The sequence below is a fragment of the Solanum dulcamara genome, chromosome 11 (genome assembly GCF_947179165.1).
Source record: "Solanum dulcamara chromosome 11, daSolDulc1.2, whole genome shotgun sequence".
Lineage (NCBI taxonomy): Eukaryota > Viridiplantae > Streptophyta > Magnoliopsida > Solanales > Solanaceae > Solanum > Solanum dulcamara.
The window spans coordinates 42,575,525-42,598,007 of record NC_077247.1 but is presented as its reverse complement, the minus strand read 5'-3'; the positions used below and the strand labels follow the sequence as shown (position 1 = coordinate 42,598,007).

The window sequence follows — 22,483 nt, the reverse complement described above, 5'->3', positions numbered from 1 at the left end:
ATTTATTTATATTTGATGATTTTGTGAACAAAAGCGACCTAACATTTGATCTATACATGTTAATATTATCTTACCATTGCTTTACGAAATTGCAAATAGACCTTTCATATATCTCCACAGTCTTGATATCAAATTCATGGTGGACTTGGAGAAATAATTAAATTTCGATCTTTTTGTAGCATAGCTATTTTTCATGATTTAATCAAGTTCATAGTAGACTTCTTATTATTAATTATAAGTATAAAATTATTGAAACTAGGGATGGTGGACAACTTGAAAAATTACGCACAAAGTTGATAAATCTTGATGAATAGTCTACATTATTATTTTTTTGCAAGTTCATGAAGTTACATAATTGCCATGCATGCTCAATCATTACTCAATATGGGATAAGATTCAATATCATGTTTTGCATCTAATAAAGTTATTGGTCCATATTCATCAATAAGTAAAGGATCAACTTCCTATTGAGTTGTCACGATCCAACCCATCAGACCGTGTGAATACCTACTATAACACTTAGATAGGAGAACCCTTACAGAAATAACATGCAGAAGTTTAATAATTGTCAAATACCAGCCTAAAAAGTCAAGAACACACCATAATTGAAAATTTTAAAACTCTAAATTTTATTACTAGAAACATACTAATTCCCCCAAGGATACTAGTTTAAACAACTACAAGAGCTTCTAAAAATATAGAGTATAAATAAAGTAATGACACAGCTCCACCCATAAGGAAGGGAGAGTAGAAGCTATTGGAGAATCATCTTCGTCTTCACCTAAGAAACATCATGTCACGCCCCGAGAGGGTACCCTAGGCGTGGCCGGCACTCAGAAACCATCTCTGGCTTCTGAGAGAACCACTTGGTCTCATTACTCATTTGTTCATCAACGGAAGACTTAAGAATACTAATGTGGGCTTGTCATCATCAATATTAAAAGAAAAAAAATGATAATTCTTAGAAGAAGTAGTTTCTAAGGAGAACTACTCGGATTACATCATCAAACTCTGTCTATAAAGCCTCTAATACTCTTAGATGGTGCCAATGACATGTCCATGTCTACCTCAAAAGAAACATCACACTCAACAATAATAAAAGGATAAGGAGTTCCTTCGAATACAAGAAGGACTCACCAAATAGCCAAAAAGAAATGATCTTCAACGATGCGCCTATTGAGGATCTCTAACACTTGTATCTGCATCATAAAACGATGCAGGTCGAATGACGTCAGTACGTGGAATGTACGAGTATGTAAAATGGCAGGAAGGTAAGGACAGATATCAAGAAAACTCAGCTCAGAACTCAACATCATCTCAACATCAATATGTAATGCAAGTTTAAAGTATAATAATAAAAATAATAGTAATAAGCAATGCTTACTCAGTTGGGAGTTTCTCTAACCGACAACCATCACTTATGAGCTAGCGATGATACAACGAAGCGATGTCGTTGCCACATCCATCCAATACCTTGCCAGGGTAAAGGACATCACCATCTTGGATCCACTCATCAAAGTCCTCTTTTTGGGACTTAAGAGGCATAGCCTCCATCCTACGCTGGCTACGTAGTTCTGGGGTTTGAGTCAATTAAAATCTTACCCAACTCGGTGCTCAATACTACTCCCAAAATATGTACTCATATTAAATTCATCATCTAGTCTCATTGGACTTTAATTTAAATCATCAAACTCATCTCATTTTATGTTCATCAATCATTATACTTCCAAAAACATCATTTACATCTCATCAAAACATCTTGCTCAAAATATCATTTGCTCAAATTCATTCAAACTCAACTCTTTTGCTCTTTCAAAACTCAATAAAATACATATATAGTATTAATTCATATAACTTTCTTTTTATCAATGAAAATAATAAAAAGCCAACATTTTTACTCAAAACATGTATAAAAATATTCATGAACATCAAATCAATTAGGATTCATGGGAAAGTAGCCATGAATAATAATTCCAATAATATGAGAGATAACAATAATAATATTAATGCATAAATATATCAAACTCAATAGAAGAAGAATTAATTTATTTAGAATTTAAGATTTGGATAAAACTCAACTATAACTCAATTATAATGAATTTAAATATTGGGCGCATGGACGAACTCAATCCAATGCTATGAAAGCCTTACATACCTTAAATCGGAAGCTTTACTTCGAATTGGAACACTCTTGGACCCCTAGCCTTTTCTTCTCGCCGGTTTGTTTTGTGTACTACCCGGAGTATAAGAATCACCAGAGTAGTATTTTTATACTACTAAAACTAAAACTATATTTGAGAAGGAGTAAAGAAGTATATAAAGAGAAGAGTTGCTTAAGAAAGCTTGGTGAATAAAATGAGGAAATAAGGTGGGTATTTATAGGTGTGGAGGAGGGACCTAACAATAAATAAACATAATCATAAAGGATGATCTTAAAAATTCAATGAAGAATTTTGATGTCATGGATGATGTCAAATGGTTCTAGATCTTTGTATGGTAGGTGAGATGAAATATCTTTTAACGGAATATTCATTTTCGAAGCTGCGTTTGAATAAGATAAATTCCTTATTAGGATTTGGTGTATTCATAAGAATTGTAGATATAGAAGTCTAGTTTCAGTTAGTTCAAGAATCATCCGATTTGGAGCATTCTACATCGAGATATGAATTTTATTCTACAAACACTCCATTTCGTCACAGCACTATGTCTTGCAAAGATCAATTTATTTGATCTACTTAAACTCCTAATCTTAAGATGTGTTCTTCATGAAAGTTGTAGGTAATGATGTTGTGGTTACTCAGAAATTTGAATCACCTAATTTGGACCATCCTATGAAAAGTTATGCCCAAATTACTTTAGGCATGAGAGAACATGATCAAAATACTTTTAGAATATGATCAAAATACTTTAGACTATGATAAAAATACTTTAGGCATGAGAGAACATGATCAAAATACTTTTAGAACATGATCAAAATACTTTAGAATATGATAAAAATACTTTAGTCATGAGAGAACATGATCAAAATACTTTTAGAATATGATCAAAATACTTTAGAACATGATCAAAATTCTTTAGTCATGAGAGAACATAATATAATCAAAATACTTTAGTCATGAGAGAAATAATTATGATCAAAATACTTTAGACATGAGAGATCATAATAAAATCAAAATACTTTAGTCATTAGAGAACATAATTATGATCAAAATACTTTAGTAATGAGAGATCATAATATGATAAAAATATTTTTAGGCATGAGAGATCATAATATAATCAAAATACTTTAGTAATGAGAGAAATAATTATGATCAAAATACTTTAGACATGAGAGATCATAATAAAATCAAAATACTTTAGTCATTAGAGAACATAATTATGATCAAAATACTTTAGTAATGAGAGATCATAATATGATAAAAATATTTTTAGGCATGAGAGATCATAATATAATCAAAATAATTTAGTAATGAGAGAAATAATTATGATCAAAATACTTTAGGCATGAGAGATCATAATATAATCAAAATACTTTAAAACATTTTTATGTCTTCATATAAGGACCTTTCATAAATCAAAAAAAAAAAATAATGCATTTGAGAGACAACATAAACTAACATAAGATAGGTGATTAAACTTCAAATATTTAATAATCTATGCAATTAGAATCATGATATGAAAATCCATAAAGTTTCATACTTGAATTAAATAGTTTTTTTGATAATTTATTTGGACTTCATGAATGAAAGGATCCATGAATCAATAACATTTTAAGGGGTGTTACACATCACTGACCCTGCAATCAAACTATGCCAAGTGGCATAGCAAGAGTAGTATCAGTACAAACAACACATACTGATATGCATCATTGATCAACCTAATACCCACCGCATAATATAAAGGAATCAACAAAAAAAAATCATACTCTTAAGAGATTCACCTCCAACTTTATGCAAAACTCTAATCATTCCCATTAACCTCATTATAGTCGTTCAAGCCTAACTTTCATCCCTTCTAGTTGGTCCGCTGCCAACTCTAATACAAAGCATTGCCTAGCCCTTCTATGACATAGAGAAGTTTCCAACTACGGGTCAGCACTAACTCTGTTTGACCCGTCTACTATATTTAGTTTCACACCATCATATGGACTTAGGATAATTAACATCTCACTTGGAAGAGGAAAACATTTGGTGAACTAAGGCCCTTCCCATAACCATACTAGTCTGCCACAGCGGGACCTATCCCGCTCTGGCGGCCTCGCTACAGCGGAATTTCTTCCGCCAAGGTGGCCTGCCCAGAGACAAGAACTTCGAATAACCTCTCAATCCCCTTTTTAACTCATGTGCCCATAGGACATATACAATACCTGACTTTAAGTCATTAATCTCCCTTAACAAAGGCATTGATTGCTTCCCACTTGTTTATCCATAACCTCATACCTACTGTGCGGATGCATCTAGCACCTATAACATAATCTGAACAGGCATATACATGAACATATTATCAATTTATCATTTCAAGAGCAATAAATAGTTTCACAAGGTAAATCTCAGTTACAACAGTCAACATGGCAACACTTGGACCTTTGGTCCTTTTATATCAATTATTAAATAAGATGGACATGCTCAATTATAATTGGGTCAGTTTCTCTATCATCACTCACATGTCAAGATCAATTCACAGATGATAGTCACACAATGGTTCTCTCATGGAACCCATACCCAAACTATATATGTGTCAGAATGTGACATCCGATCCAATATATGTGTTGGAACGTGACACTCAATCCTATATATGTGTCGGAATATGGCATTCAATACAATATATGTGTCAGAACGTGACATCTGATCCAATATAAGTGTTGAAATATGACACTCGATCCAATATCACAATCACATTCACAATCACAATCCACAGTGAATAGTTCACATACTTGCACAATCAAGTAACAGGTTCATTGCATACAGTTGTTCACAATCAGTCATTTCATTGGTTTCGTTCTATCTTTTCCTTCATCTACAATACTTCATTAAGCCTTCTTTATCCAAGGCATCACTTTTAGTAGAGCAAGTTCAAGATTATAGATTTCACGATCTTGAAATTGTAAACCGATCACAACAACATATCAATCACTCAACCACAACCATTAAATGCATGGTAGACATCAGCACATTACTCGAATACTATTAACAGTCTCTCTATAACATAGACTAAACCATAATCTACGGCCACAGGTAGGGGTGTACATGAACCGGGTTGATTCGGATTTTTTACAAACCAAACCAAATCATTTGTGTCGGGTTATTAAATCTATAAACCAAACCAAACCAATAAAAGTCGGGTTTTTCGATATCAATTTTTCTCGGGGTTTTCGGGTTTATCGGGTTTTGGGGGGTTTTTCGGATTTTTCGGGTTTCTCATAGTATCAAATAAAAAGCACAGAGAAGTGCTTCTTAAAAAGAGTGCTAGTACAAAATATCAACATATAAGATGGAGGCACAACACTGTTTGAAGTTTTAACTTTATAATATAACTTTATAAGATAAGTTTTTTTTGTATATTATTTAGATGGGCTACTCAAATCCAAATCTAAATGTAAGAAAGAAAACAAAAATTATGAAAACATTTTAAAAAATATTTATAAATTACATTTTAATAAATATTTTTATGTATAACATAATTTAAAAGTAGTATATCTATAATCGGATCGGTTTGGGTTCGGTTTGACTTTTTTTACTTAAAACCAAACCAACTCTATAATGGTCGGGTTTTTTTTTCAAACACCAAACCAAGTCAAACCAAACCACTAGTCGGGTTTTTTTTCCGATTTGGTTCGATTTGTCAATTTGGTGCGGTTTATCGATTTGTCCTGTACAGCTCTAGCCACAGGTAATCAAATAGGTTTATGGCAAGAGACTATCAAATAAGTCATTCACATTCATCATTTATTTCATAATTCACATTACTTGGATATTTCACATAGAACCATCAATATGAACTCACATATGTAAATCTATGTATATGTCTCCTATATTGATATGGACCCCCTCCCCCTTTTGACTAACACAAGCCTTAGGATCTCACTCTAACCCGACAATTTCCTTCACCTTAATCTTTACAAAGATCATCAATCATATCAACAAGCAGTATTACAATTATCAACCCTGAACTAGACTATCATTACTAGTCACATGATAATCATACCCACATGGTACATTCCTACCTTAAACAACAATAACAATACATTCAGCCATCCAAATTCCGTGTCCGAAGGCCTAGACATGAAATCTCCTGTCAACTACAATGTAGAATGCGTGGGAACAGATTTACAACTAGTCAATTAGAGAAATCTAGCCTACCTAGCTGCCAAGCAACTATAGAGATATAATGTTGCTGAAACACTTGGTTCCAGATGTTCTACGGGCAAGGACAGACTGAATTCTACCGGTTGAAAGCCTTCCAATGCCGAGATTCCTTCCCCTCTTCTTTCGTAGTCAAGAGAAGCCTTTTGGAGGGTTTTTGCAATAATCCTCGACTCTAACTTATCCTTGGAAGAAGTGGGGAAAATAAGAAAATCGCAACTTAAGTTCTGACCCACATCCTCCCGCTCTAGCGGCCACATTTCCGCTCTGGCGGTGCCGTTAAGGCGGGACCATCCCACTCTAGTGGTTTGGTGGGACCCAGTCGAGTATATTTTCTTGCGATTTCTTCTAATATTAATTAATGATGATTCGGGTCGTTACATAAGTTGAGTGTTGTCTAGTTCTCTTATCAATATTATTAGTATTATTATTGTTTTGAAATAACTTACAAATTAAAAGTAATCTTTTCAGATATCTTATGTGAAAAAATAAAAATCTCTTATAAAAAAGGACATAAAACTAAACATAAATTTGTAAAAGACTATAAAATTAAACCTACCGTCTATAATGAGTTGACTTCTTAATCCCTTTAAACAATCCACTCTTTTAAAAAAAAAAATTTTATACCTTAATCTAATGAAGAACCATTCTGTTTATAAATTTTGGTTAATTTCAACCCGAACTTCAAAAGTACCCTAACTCCAACACAATTCTATCATAGTGAAATCTTAAGTTCCAAAAAGGGAATCTAGCTACTAAAGCTATTAATTAGCAACAAAGAATCATAGGATATTGCTCAATTTATGGGCTATGACTATGGACTGTAGTAAAGCTCTGATGACTATATATAGTGGACTTACATGAGAGTTGAACGAAAAGTTCCAACAGTGTATCTTGCTCTTCCTCTATCTCAGATGAGTATTTGTTATAGGGAATGGAGTCCTTTTTGTCATTTTAAGGACAGTGAAGAAAAATAAATGTAAGTGTGTGTAGAGGAATATGAAGGAAAAATATGTTATGTGTGGGGTCTACCAAGTTTGTGTAATGTGAGAGTGTAGAGTAATGAGTAATGACCAAGAAAATTTGTTACACGTGGATATGATGGAATCTTCACCAAGCAACAAAAGATCATTGGCTCTCTTTTTATTTTATTTTTAAAAAATAAAAAGAGTAAACAAAAAAAGTCAAAAATCAGGAAAATACTACTAGTTAATTCTTGAATAAGAGAAATAAAATATCATCAACAAAATACTAATTAAAAAGAAGAATATTTTGTGAATTTTCTCTTCTTTCAAAGAAATAAAAAATAAATCTATATCCTAAATATACGACCTTTCAAATAAAACCTGTTAAAACAAAAATGAAAGTTAAAATAACAAGATTAATTCCAAAAATAACTTTACTAAAATAGTATTAAAAATAAATGAGAGAAGATAAAAATTATGTGTCTACAATATTGAAAACAACAAGATCCAGTGAATCCTAGTCAACAAATCAAGTTATTAAATCTAGGAAAATCGATCAAACATACCCTTGAATTAAATGACTTAATTTTAGGCGAATAAAAACAATTGTTTTATTCAACTTATAAGAATAAGTACTCACAAATCATAAATGAGATACAAAATTCAATTTATATCTTCTAAAGACAAATGCATGTACTTATCTAGATTATTTTTGCATGCATTTGTTCATTTGCTTATTTAGATTGATTGTTCTATAGTCCCATTTGGATTCATGCTCTTAGGGGATAAGTATAAAAAATTATTGAAGTTCAACGATTTTCTTGTTAAAAAAATAAATAAATAGAGATGATAGTATGGTTACTAGCTAGATGTATAGATTATGTAAAACTAAACTTACTTTCAAAAAAAAATACTAAATTTGAATAAAGCAAAAAATCGGATGTCATATTCTAATATTTGAATTAATGAATCTAATAAGCAAAAGAGGAAAAAAAACAAGAGAAAGCACAAAAATATTGCATTTGGGGTTTGGAAAATTCAAAATGGGTCAAAGTTGAGTTGTTGATCTAAGAAATATCAAGAATTACCCCTTAATCATAATCAATATATATAACTTTTTACCTTACTCATGAAAGCATTGTTACCATTTTATTGAAAGTTCTAATTCTATATATTTTGATGGACATTTTTTCAAATTCCTCGCCAATTCATTTCTCAATTGATCTCTAAAAAATCTTTTTTGAAAAAGGTAACACCCACCAACAAGTAGAATGGCTCACCAAAGCATCATAACAAGGCCTACAAGTGTTTTGTATTGCAGATGTAGAGCTAAATTTTTAACGGATGATATAAATGAGTCTTTTCTCAAAATTAAATGATATATTTGAGTATTTTTTCTTTAAAAAATTATTTAACTAATGACTTAGTTGAATCATTATGGCCACGTGGACAAAATAATTTTACAAAATTGAATGGGTTTTTTATTAAAAAATAATTGCATAAATAGACACTTATAAATGATAATAATATAAATGAATCAAACTATAAATCTTTTTTCACCATATGCAAGCTTTTTCCCTATTAATTGTGAATTTCAATGCGTCTTGTGTGATCATGAAATTTGTCTTTGTATAATTTATGATATTTTACCATCTTATAAATATCATTAAAAATCAAAGTTTGAAACAAACCTAAGGTGGCCCCAATAAAGAAAAATGAAAAAAATAATATATTGCAACTAAAAAAGGTTAGGATTTATTAATTCAGAAGACTAAGGATGAAATTGAAATGGATAAAACATTTAGGAACCAAATATAAGTTTTCAAAACATTATATACCAAATATACAAATTTACTCAAATCTATAATCTCAGCAAAAATTCAAGAGTCATCAGAAGAACGAAGGCTTCACAAAGCCCAAAGAAAATGACAGTGTTGTGTATGATACCCAGTTGCCTTGGCAAGAGCTGTTCCTTGGCAAAACCAACAAAGGTAACATAATAAAATATGCAGTTTATTTTCAGAATTCCGTTGTAATTTGGGATTTATAAGCAGTTTTGATTGTTAATTTACAGAGGAGAAATGTGTATGAAGGAGACAAGCCATTTGCTTGTGAGTTGAAGTTGCTGAAGAGCATGGCTCCACCTTTAATGACTGCCCTTATAGCCCTCTCTCCCATTGTTAATCCCCCAGGTAAAACTACTGTTTTTTTGAGTGTCATGAGATGTAATGCTAATGCTAAATTATTGTAGGCAAACCTTACCCATTAATCCTTTATCGGGTAGAGATGTTGTTTTTGATAGATCCTTTGCTCAAAAGAAAAGTAGTTGAGCGGGATTGTAAGAAAATAAGATAGTAAAATAGCAAGTTATAGAACAACTGAAGCAATATATAGTAATACACATTGAAGGATAAGAAACTATATGATACCTAAATAATAATAATACTAAAAGGAGAAGAGGAGAGGATGCTAGCCTCCTGCCTCTCTCACACAACGAGCGATAACACTCAGCTACCTACTAATCCTCTCTATCATAATCCACGATCTCCATACTTCTTATTTAAGATCATGTCCTTTTTCAACTGAAGTTGTGCCATTCATGTCTAATCACCTCCCCCAATTTTTCCTTGACCTACCTCTCCTAACTCCTGCTACAACCAACTTCTCACACCTCATTACTAGCACATCTACATTCCTTCTCTTCACACGTCCGAATCATTTCAGGCTCGCTTCTATCATCTTATCCGTTACAGAGGTCACTCCCATCTTGTCCCATATTATTTTTTTCCTAATCATATCTCTCTTAGTATGACCACACATTCATCCAAGTATCTTCATTTTTACTACCTTCATCTTCTGAATGTTGGCGTTCGTGACTAGCCAACACTCTATCTTATACGATAATGTTGGTTTAACCACCACTCTGTAGAACTTACCTTTAAGCCTTAATGAAACATTCTTATCGCACAATACCTCGGAGGTGAGCCTCCATCTCACCCACCCTGCTATGATATGATGTGCGACATCATCGCCAATCTCACCGTCTCCTTGGATTATGGACCCAAAATACTTGAAGCTTCCTCTTTTGGGTATGACTTGTGCCTCGATCTTCACTTTTACCTCCACCTCATGACTGAACTTGTCACTCCAAGTACTCTATTTTAGTCCTGCATAACCTAAAATCTTTAAACTTTCAGGTCTGTGTCCAAACTTACAGACTATCATTGACTCAACTGTGTGCCTCGTCAATCAATACTATGTCATCTGAGAACAACATATACCATGGCACCTCCGGCCTCCCCGTAGATATGATGTGTCAATTTTTCCATCACTAAGGCAAACAGGAACGGGCTAAGGGTTGATTCGTGGTGCAACCCCATTACAATAGGGAAGTGTTTGGGGTCACCTTCCACTGTCCTAACCGGGGTCTCGACTCCATCGTACATGTCCTTAATAACCCTTTTGACGTAGTTTATATATGTGTAGTCCTATGCAATTATGAGTATGTATGAATGTCTAGTAGGTTTAGAGGGAACTGAGTGATAAATTACATGTGCACATGATATACCAATTTGGTAAAGGTGCTTAAAGGCAAATTAACAATCTGGAATGAAATAAGGATAAACTTGAAGGGATATCAGATCAGCCAAGTGTTGCTACAGTTGTCAAAAAGAGGTGTAATCTGTATAATAGGTTTATTCATGTTCTGAGGAGGCCGGGGATACTTTGGTCCTTGTCTTCTTCTCTTCATTCAATGAGACATTGGTGATGCCTCATCAGACTCAGGTATAGTTGCCATCAGGGAATAGAGTAAATTGTGGAACAAATAGGAAAATAATGTCAAAACTTGTAGAGTTGCAGCGATAATGTATCCCTTTCCTTATAAGGTGATTTAGGAAATGAAAATCCTACATATAACAAGTAAGAAGAATCATTAATATGGAATGAACAACATATGTACGCTGTATTAAGCCTCCCTGGTTCATAAACTCTAAGCTAGTTGGCCATATCTCTCTACCTAGAGAAAATAGGGGGAAATACCATCAACTTTTAAGATTCTATAAGCACTTGACTGGTGCTTATACTCTAAATTTTATAACTTTACCTGCTTTCTTAACCTAGATAAGAAGTTACCTAATGTGTTGAAGCCCTGAAGGCCCATAAAGCCTTGGCAGTGATGCCAAGCCTTAAAACCACAATTCAGTCTCCATCCAACTTGTAACCGACTTGGCTGATTGTGCAACTCGCAATCTGTTCACCCTCTTAACTCACGCCCCTCATCCCTCCTTAGCAAGTCCCTGAACAGTAACCACGGTGTCATGATTAATGATGACTTGTAAGCAGGTTTTAGTCTATGCTGATTACATCATAAAACCTATGCAGGTTCTGGTGAACTAAAAATGGAAGAAATTATGTTAAACTGGGTGAACCTGACGGTGCTTTTGGGTTGATTATGTGCATAAAACTCTTTAATGCTTCTGTACCCTCATTATTGGATGTAATATGGTGGGTACAGCATTGAAAGGGGTAGGATAACCATGGTACTTTCTTGGAAAATCTAAGTAATTAATGTTTGCGAGATTCTTTTTCTCAAATTATTAAGTATTGTCTTGTATTTGTTTAGTTAATACAACCTTGATCCAGTTTGGAGCATAACAGTTACCGAAAGAGAAAAAACTGAGTGTTAGACTAAAAGCAGTCAGCTGTCCTCATTTGGAAGCTTTTTCACTAGTTGGATTCTTGCCTCTGTATATGCGACATTATGATTTTTGTTTAGGGTGGTCTAGATTCTTTTTTATAGTAGGGATTTTTTGATTTATTGATACAGGTAAGATATATTTTGGTATAGGGTTGAGTAATGGTTGTTTTTTTCTTAAAGAGAGATCGAGAGGATTCTTTGGTGGTTGTCAGTCTTCAAATAGATTATAATGTATCACTTTACCTAAGAAATAAGTTTTTGTCTCCACAGATCTTCTACCAGCCAGCAAATGTGCATTTGGTGTGAGAAGGCAAATTACTCACTTATTCCGCTTTACGTAGGAGAGGTTTAATAAACTTCTCCTTCTCATCAAGAATATATGGAAACTGTGCCTCTTTTAGTTGCAGAAAATCCTTAAGTATTTACCATTCTTAAGGCACTCATGACATGAAGATAAGCCTTGGAGTAACTAGTAAAGTTGTTGTCATGTGACCAGGAGGTCACGGGTTCAAGCCTTGGAAATAGCCTCTGGCAGAAATGCAAGGTAAGGCTGCGTACAATAGACCCTTGTGGTCGGGCCCTTCACCGGACCATGCGCATAGCAGGAGCTTAGTGCACCGGGCTGCCCTTTTAAGGCATTGCATGACATATTCCCCATTAAGCAGGGTTTTACAGGTCATCTGTGCACTAATAGGTTACGATAAGAGACAGGTCATGATCAGGTACAATATTCCGCTGTTTAGATGTTGATAATCGGTGGTCACGGACTGCCTATGAATAGAAGTATACATAAGAACCTTTCTTAATCCAAATATAAAAGCACTCCTACAAGTATAAAGATGTTTGAGTTGCGAAATGTCTTCCTCTTATTTTATCTATAATTCCGTATCGATTATATAACTGATCTTAGACCCTTCTCCATTAAGTGATGTGGGAAAATCCCTTAACCTAGCTCATCAAGTTTATGGCGGCGGCTGTCTTAGTAATCTCTACATTCTGGATGTGTCTTTTGAAGGTGACATGATTGTATTTCCTTTTTAACATTAGTGTACTGGAAGCTTAAAGCTAGGGATGATTCCACATATGATGTAGGTTGCAAGAAGAAATTCCTTGATGTCAATTGTTTGCAGTTGATATTCAGTACTAGGCCCGTTTAATCTTGAAACAAAATCCATCCTTATCCTGTTTCTTCATCATCCTTTACCTCTTTCTTCATTTCTTTTCGACCCTATATTTTATTTTATTGTACTTTTGTTTGCAGTCTCAGTTGGACAAACAGTAGATGTACAAAAGGGAGCTGCTTTGTTTAATCGAGCTTGCATTGGATGTCATTATGCAGGTGGAAATTTAATCCAGCCTGTGAGTCTTACCTACCTTGTGATTCCAGTAGTCATCGAAATTTCCAGCTCACCTTAATTATCTTCCCTTTGTCATGCTAGGGTGCAACACTCTTCTTGAAGGATCTACAGAGGTAAAAAAAACTTTAAATCCATCCAGATGATTTTAGTTTTGCTTGTAACTTCTTTTAGCATGTCACAGTTCCTTAGAACTTTGCGTATCTCAATGGAAACCAGAAGTTCAAAGAAAAAGTGCTTAAATATTTACACTCCAGTAAAAATATTACCGTATTTGACTTTTTCAGATGTTTGGTTTAACTTCCCGTACGGGGAAGGGGAGATGGTGAGTTAAGCTTAAAAGATATTCACAGCAACCTGAAGTTCAGAATGTAAATAGTCCATATGCTATTTCCTCTGTTTTAATGAAGAGTGATCTAATACCATTAACCTTTTCCTGTCTCTAAATGAAAGTCTCTTTTTGTTTCCTTTCAAAAAGGCTCTTTGTTGACTGAAGATGAATTCTCCCCCTTCCCCTTTCCCTTATAGAACTTAGCAGGTCAAATTTTCTGAACATAAGAATTCGTTGGACGTATCAATTCTTGTGAGGAAAACATATGGATAAAAGGTAAAGTGAATATAAATTTTTAAAACAAGTAGAACGATAGAATGTGCAGCAAGCTAATTTTCCTATTACATACGCCAGCTAAGAGTAAAACTATAATATGTTGTTCCATTGAATTGTTAATTTAATTAATTGACATTCACATAGTTTGATTAGACCAAATCTATACAGACAATAGGTTATTTCATCTCAACTTTTGAAATCTTATGGTCTTGCTGTCTATCATTTTCTATTCATCATCATTTTTTCTTATGCATAGTTGAAATGCAATTTGTCATATCATTATGCCAAAACAACATGGCCAACTTTTAACTATCACCTCTTCTGTATAGAAATGGAGTTGACACGGAAGAGGAGATCTATCGCATCAGTTACTCTGGCAAAGGGAGAATGCCAGTAAGTTCAGATTGTTCAGAACCTTGCTTGTACTTATGCTGCTAAGTTGTGGACCTTAATGTGCTGTCTGGATTTACAGGGGTTTGGTCAGAATTGTACACCGAGGGGTCAATGCACGTTTGGTCCTCGATTACAAGACGATGAAATTAAACTCTTATCGGAGTTTGTGAAGTCTCAAGCTGATCAAGGTTGGCCTAAAATAGAAAACAGTGGAGATTGAAAATAACTATTAGTAGTACTTCACAATTGTTCAAAATGTGTATATCATGTTTCTCAATTCCTTTGTATTTTCATCTCCCCGTCCCATTCGATGTTTTTCAAATGAGATTCAGATGAAAATAGTCGCCACCTCAGTAGAGTTGCCTGTTGATGGCATGAAGGATAGCTTCACTTGTTCTGTGTAAAGTTGAACTTGTTTCTTCCCAACAATAGTTTCTACTAGTCTTAGATATACCACATGCTGGACCTGCTAGAGCACATGCCCACATGCATCTGTTATTCTAAACTTTTTTTTATTTATGAAAACTATAGTTTAACTATATGCTTGCTCCCGGGACAAAAAGTGTAACAGAAATTCTACATTTTGCACTTAAAATGTTCCTTGTGCTGGATTTTGAATTTAAAACTTCTTGATAATTAGATGATCTGTTAAACTATAATTTTTCTTGTACTACTTTTCATCACCTTCCCCCTCCCCCCCCCCCCCCCCCCCCCCAAGGCTGACAAAAGGTTATCTTCTTGTTGGAAATCATGTTACTCTTGTTTAAGCTTTTCATCTGTTAAGGATTTGGTATTATCCTTAATTTGATGGTTTAATGAAAAAGCTTTTAGAATGGTCAAATGTTGGGTGCTAGTGTCCTTTGGATTTAGCAGGGGATTAAGTGCAAATCGTCTATCTTAATTTTGGATTTGTTGTACATATAACCTCCTTGAGCTTTAACCACTAACACAACAAGTCTCTTTATTTTTAAGGGTGTCACGTTTAATATTTATATTTTTTTCATAAATATATATACAAATTGTATATACAGATTTTCAATCGAGACCACGGAGTGGCATGGCACCCCTCCGCCATACCTAAATCCGCCCCTGAAGATGGGGTGTATGTGGATCTCATTCTTACCTTTTCTAGATAGAAAAATTATTTATCTTCTAGTCGAGAAAAACATTTTTTTAAAATAAGTTTGAAAAATATAGAAGTAAAACACTATGATAATGGAATTAAGATGTAATAATTGTAATTATTACCCGACAACAAATGAGTCTTTTAAATTGTTAGGTGCATATAATTTGTTCCTTAATTAAGAGGTCTCTTTCCATTTACATGCATCTCTTGGTGATTAAAGAAGTCTTGTGTAACTGCAAGTAGTAATCATGTCATTAGTCATTCTTGTCCTTAATTATTACTTCATTAATGGAAATCCAAGAAACATGTTTGCCATGACCATAACACATTAAAAGGGAAATATATTTGTGTTTTGAATATTATCAAGTGCATAATAATATAACACATATTATATCATAGAAAACATAATTTTGACATTATCACACAAGAGAGACCCCACTATAGATTGCTTAGATGAAAAGCAATTGAAGTTTAAATATTTGCTCTAAGTCCAATTATTTCACAAATAAGCTACCCTTCTACATTTCATGTACCTAACTTTAGTAGTTCTCATGATAAATAATTACATTAATCAAAGGATCATTTATATATTACCATTTTGCTTTTCTCAAACTTTTTTTAAAAGTAGAAATAGTTAGGGTTTGGGAGTTGAAAAATCCATTAGAGGAAAGGACAAAAATTAGAAAAAAATATTAATAATTTCTTTAAACTTTAAAAATCACTTATTTATAATCTCTTTCAACTTTGAAAAAATCATTTATTTTGTAAAACGCTATAAATTCACTTATCTTGGACCGAAGATGGTACTAAAGAACACTCATGTTTCACTTTAATTACATGATACTATTATCATTTAGAGAGTTAAATTAATTTTTCTTCAATCATATTTTTAAACATATTTTGAATTTTTAACTATTACGATTTATAATACTTTTTACATAATTACTAAATTCACGCTCAAAAAAAATTAGTCAGTTTTAACTTTCGTACTATAAACTATATTAAAGTGAAAGGGGAAAAAAAGTTCTTCACGATTACTCTTAAGAAGAACATTAATCTTTTTAGTTAGATAATTCTTCTGACTATTCTCGATTTATGTCGACATATTTATAAATCAAATAAGGACCAGTGGTCTAAACTCGATAAGCATGCATTAATATTAGTGGTCACAGTACAAATTAGAGATAATGAAAATCCAATGAATGAATTCGAACCACCCATTTTCCTAACCAAAAAAACAAATTATATAATTAGGGGTGGATACAATATGATATTGGAAATTTTAGTTTGATAATTTTGATTTTTAAAAATATTATATTATTTCGTTTCTATTTGTCTTGATAATAGATGTATCGATACGTGACATTTAAGATGAGGTATCGTAGTGTATGTTATTTGTGAATGACATAATGTTGATTGATGAGATGCACAATAGAGTTAATTTTAAGTTAGAGGTGTGGAGACAAACTTTAGAGGCTAAAGGGTTCAGGTTGAGCTGGACCAAAACAGAATATGTGGAGTGCATATTCAATGATGCTATGCATTAAGCAGGCGTGGAAGTACGGCTTGATACACAAAATATCCCCAAGAGAGATAGATTCAAGTATCTTAGGTCTACAATTCAGGGAAGTGGGGATATCGACGATGATATCATACACTATATTTGTGCAACGTGGATGGAGTGGAGGCTTGCCTCTAGAGTTTTGTGTGATAAAAAGGTACCGTCGAAACTCAAAGGTAAGTAGAGTGGGGGTTCGCCCGACATTATTATATAAGACTGAGTGTTGGCCAGTCAAGAACTTTCGTCTCCAGAAGATGCATGTTGTGGAGATGCGAATGTTGAGATAGATGTGTGGTCATACTAGTAATAATGAGATTAGAAATCAGGATATTCGGGATAAGGTGGGAGTGGCCTCCGTGGTGGAAAAGATCAGGGAAGTGAGACTGAGATAATTTGGACATGTGAAAAGGAGATGCATAGACGCACCAGTGAGGAAGTGCGAGAGATTGGTTATAAAGGGTACGAGAAGAAAAAGAGGTAGGTCAAAGAAGTATTGGGGAAAAGTGATAAGAAGGGATATATCTTCAAGTTTTGAGGTATGACCCTAATAGAAGGGGATGGAGGGAACGTATTAGGATAGAAAGTTAATGAGTAGTGTAGTGTTGTCTTGCTTAGGGTGACTGGTGTTTACAATGATACTAGTTGTATTATTGTAATTCTTGTTTTCTTATTTTTATCATTGTTTATTATTGTTTTTAATAATCTATCTTAGCATGTTGTTTATGGTGTTTCGATTATCACATGACTTTATTGTTGTTTTGGCTCCTTTCTGGTAGACTTTTACAGTGTTTCCTTGTTATTTGTTATATTATCTTCGTTGTCTCCTTCTTTATATCGGAATTTGTTACACTTGAGCTGAGGTTCTTTCGAAAACAGCATCTCTAACTCCATGAGGTAGTGGTAAGATATGCATACATTCTACCCTCCTCATACCTCACTTGTGGGATTTTACTGGATATGTTGTTGTTGTGTATCAAATTCATTTATATGATTTGGTATTTTAAAGTTTGTTTTCGTTATTTTGCGGTAGGATAAATTGGTAACTAAAGTTTGTTTGACTTCGGATTACATATACTCATATAATAGATAATTCTGACTTCGACTTTCAAGAAATGTTTCAATTATATCATACTAACACCTTAATTATTATACTCAAAGAAATATTCAAAAGAAAGTATAAGCTGTAATTCCTTTCATTAATCAATTACACAAAAAGAACATTTCAATCAAAATAGAGTAGTCAAAATTTCAACATCTAAATAATTAGTTTTGTACTAATATTTTATATATTTGATAGTATAATAATAATATATATAAATTATATATATGTATTTTGGTATGCTATTTTGATATTCTTCGTATAAATATTGAATATCATATCAAATATTATTTTTTTTAAAAACACGTATCAAATACCATGCTAAAATTACAATATAAAAAAAATCATTTTTTATACGATGATCAATATCTATCGCACCATGTCCACCTGAATATATAACCGTTGGACAAAACAGAACAAACGTGAAAAATCCTATCTAACAAAATAATTTTCAAATATTAGTATGCCCCCACAAAACATAGGGAATATTAAAGGGAATGGAACCCTAATTTATTACTATTATATTTTGTTCTTTGTGAAGGCAAAAAAGAGAGAGAAAAATAAATAAATAAATAAATAAATAAATAAACAAATGGACAGCTTTATATTTGGCCACCTAACTCTCCAACCTTAAATCAAATGGAAGATTATATTTCAACTCTTTTCAACTACTAAATTACAAGGCAAAACCATGTGACTATCTATCAATTAATCACAACAAATATTAAAGAGAAGAAGAAATTATAAGATTAGGTATTAAAAGGTTTTTGTGGTCCACTTCCATTAGGCCCTATCAATATATTATCATATATATATATATATATATATATATATATATATATATATATATATATATATATATATATATATATATATATATATCACAACAAATATTAAAGAAAAGAAGAAATTATAAGATTAGGTATTAAAAGGTTTTTGTGGTCCTTCACTTCCATTAGGCCCTATCAATATATATATATATTTATTGTTTGTCAATCCAAGAAGACACAAAGAAACCACCAAAGCTAAAGACAAAAGGACACCCTCACTCGATTCTACCAACCTGGCTAATACTACATACATGCATGTTAATAAATACGACTACAACAACATATCCACGGTAATCTTATAAAGTAAAATATAAAAAATATAAAATGTGCGCAAATCGTAGAGACACTATTTTCAATAAAAATACATGTTATTATCTAATTTTTGAATTGAATTTATGTGACACTAATATTATATAGATTATTGTGTTATTTTAATGTTTTGGAGTATCAGCTCAATTTATTTAAATTTGTATCAATAGGGTAAAGAGCTTCATATAAAAAAGTTTTATGTTTATTTTTTAAACTATAAATTCGAGACTTCTTATTAACCACGTCACCATGGTGAACGGCAACCAAAGCTACGGTGAACGGCAATCGTAACTATAATCATCTTAATATTGATAGCAAAAAATTTTATTGGATAAATTTCTGATTATTTGTTCAGCCGGCAAATCCAAATGTAGGACATATTAAGAGGAAAGTGCTCACTGTCAAGGATTTCTCCTTTTCTAGACGTAGAACACGTGACCTCTAATTAAATATCAAGAAATTTCATATATTCTATCACCGCATTAAACAGATTCAAAGGGATATGCTCACTATTAAGTTTTTTTTTTCCTTTTACATAGCTCAAATCTAATATCTATAATGAAAGATATCAATAAAAAGAATTTTTTTTGTTTTCAATAAAAAAGAATTTTATCGACATTGTTTTTGAAGGATTATATACATAATGTTAGATAAGAAGATCATATAAATGCAAAAATCTCCCAGAATTGAAAGGGTCCACAAATTAAATAGAAGCATTTTTGAAAATTGTCTTATGTTAAAAACAAAGAATGGACACATTGCTGAAAACAACAACTACAAGCAATATAAGAAGGACCATTCCCCCATGTGCCCACAACCACGCATGCGCCGTTTATATTCTCATTATTTATTTTTTTATTTTTCATTTGGAATTCGTATTGGAGCTATGATTAAATTTGGATCATGTACTGCAGGACCCATTCAGAGTAGCGCTTCCAGCAGAATTTTCTTCATATACAGGACTCGAACCTAAAACCTCTAATTAAGGGTGAAACAATCTCACCACAATCAATGTTGATTTATATTCTCATTATAATTATAAAGAGTTAAGGAGAAAGTGGACCAAAGGTAGTTACATACATTTAATAATCAGAATTAATTCATTCATTCGTAAATAATAAGTAAGTACGGTATGAATTATTACCAAACAATATGGTGTAATGGATGGGGCTGTTTCTTTCTTAATCAAAAGTTTTAGGTTCAAGTTTTAAATATGGCTCTTTAATAGCAAGTGTTTCCTTTTGAATGTGGCCACAACAAAAATCTAAATTAATCAAGTTCCAATATAACTACGTCGGAATACCATATGGAAAACCAAAAAGGAAAAGAAGTACTATATACAATATATGACTTGTTAATTAATGTTGTGTTGCATACTTGCATTCGACACTCATCATAGTACCCACCCTTAAAAGAAATAAGGGAAGTTCACTATTTTAGCTAAGCGGCTAAAAATAAGTGCAGAATCGATGTTTCAGTAAATAGTCTGAAACAGTTGGGAGAAATGATTTTATAGTCCTTTTATAAATTTATTTTTAATTCTATTTTTTTTATAAAAAAATTTCAGGTTTAAATATAAAAAAGCTGAAAACTCAAAATAATCGAAGTAGAATTATTAATATAGGCAAAATATAATCACCTACAGTAAAATTATTAATTGTACTTGTTACGACAATATCATTATTGTTGATGATATTATTATAATGGATTATGAATTTAGAGGTTTCACGATCGCTAGCTATTAAATGTTTAGACTTCATCACATGCATTCTGTTGGCTTGTCTTTTATTTGACCCTACTTGTATCTTAAATTATAATTTAGAGAATAATTTAGATCAATTATTAATTAAAATCTTAAAATACATGTTTGTATATAAATAGATCAAAATTTACATAATATCTCAAAAAGTAAAACGTAATAAATATTTTCGGAGTAATGGAGCTAGAGAGTATTATATTTTCATTAAACAAGTGTCATTAGCATGTAGCAAGTGGTGTGTGAATATGAATATTTCATTTGAGATAATTAAAAGACAAAAATGAGAGTCATTTGTTTGGTTCACAGAACAAATTATACCTGAAATCATGGTTAAGTAATATAGAATTTGATGGTGAAATCATTTCTAATAATACGTTATATTAACTAATAAAATATCCCTAAATTTCTTGGGGATTAAAATAGAAGACCTATAAACTTAGTTGTCCAAATTGTCAATTCACTCAAATCTACTATAGCAACTGTTGGCCCCGTTACTTTTTAGTTTTAATCAAATATGGACCACTAAACTTAATTTAAATTTTAAGCTAGCTTATTAATTAATTATAGGAATTAATTAAGGGTAGTTTTATACATGACATAAAAGTTCGTGGTCCCTTTTTCATTTCTTTTAAATTAAATAACTCAATTAAAAGAAGAAGATGAAAAAAAAAAATTAAGACAAGGAGACAATAAGTCAATGTCAACAGCTGTAAGAAAATAGTCAAAACTAGCCATTGGTCTATTGAGTTCTTGTTCGATGTTGCATTTGTTACTGCTATAATATTATTATTTTTATATATATAGTCGATATAGAGAGAATACTCCGTTACTCCAAAAATACTTATCACTTTTCACTTTCCAGAAAAAAATCCTGCATGGTTCTTGTGTGTGTTGTGTTGCATAAGCTATAGGGCATCTTCCTCTTCCTCCCCCTCCCCACCCCCCATCACTCCACCCTACAAAGAGAAAGAAAAAGCCCCACTTTTCTTATATACCTTAAAATGCTTCCTCAAATAGGTTATTCCCTTTGTTCTATCATGTTTTGCTTTTTCATTTCTTGAATCTATTTCAGTTGCAAGTTCAGAATCCATAAATTTCAAATCTTGATTCCGTTTCATCTCTGTATCTGTATGTTGGTTTTTGAGAGGTTAAAGCTGCCAGCATGATCTGGTAAGAACAAAATCCATTTTTTTCCCTCTATATGTTCTTGCAAAGAAGAAAGGAACTTAAAGTTAATTCATTTTTATTCTTAAAAATATTCTTGAGGTCTTTAATTTCCCTCTTTTGGATTTGAAAAAAAAAAAAGAAAATTAAATTTTGTAAGGATATTTTTCTTTGAAGAGAATATATATATAGATAGATAGATAGCTTTGGTTCCATCAGGTCATCTAGCAGCTTCAATCACTCACCAACAATAC

General features: G+C 32.4%; 1 protein-coding gene and 1 long non-coding RNA gene across 2 annotated transcripts; one reads left to right on the top strand and one right to left on the bottom strand.

The window, feature by feature from the left end:
• Window positions 1-907: 907 nt before the first annotated feature.
• Window positions 908-2,313, bottom strand: LOC129874478 (uncharacterized). The gene is made up of 2 exons (XR_008762904.1): window positions 2,156-2,313; window positions 908-1,199 (listed from the first exon to the last, which is right to left on the bottom strand). It is a non-coding gene; the product is annotated as an uncharacterized LOC129874478 (long non-coding RNA).
• Window positions 2,314-9,169: 6,856 nt separating this feature from the next.
• Window positions 9,170-14,920, top strand: LOC129873266 (cytochrome c6, chloroplastic). Its single transcript, XM_055948323.1, has 6 exons — window positions 9,170-9,318; window positions 9,402-9,519; window positions 13,288-13,385; window positions 13,466-13,497; window positions 14,318-14,381; window positions 14,461-14,920. The coding sequence occupies exons 1-6, from the start codon at window positions 9,253-9,255 to the stop codon at window positions 14,599-14,601; spliced, it is 519 nt and encodes a 172-aa protein (XP_055804298.1). The 5' UTR covers window positions 9,170-9,252; the 3' UTR covers window positions 14,602-14,920.
• Window positions 14,921-22,483: the final 7,563 nt, after the last annotated feature.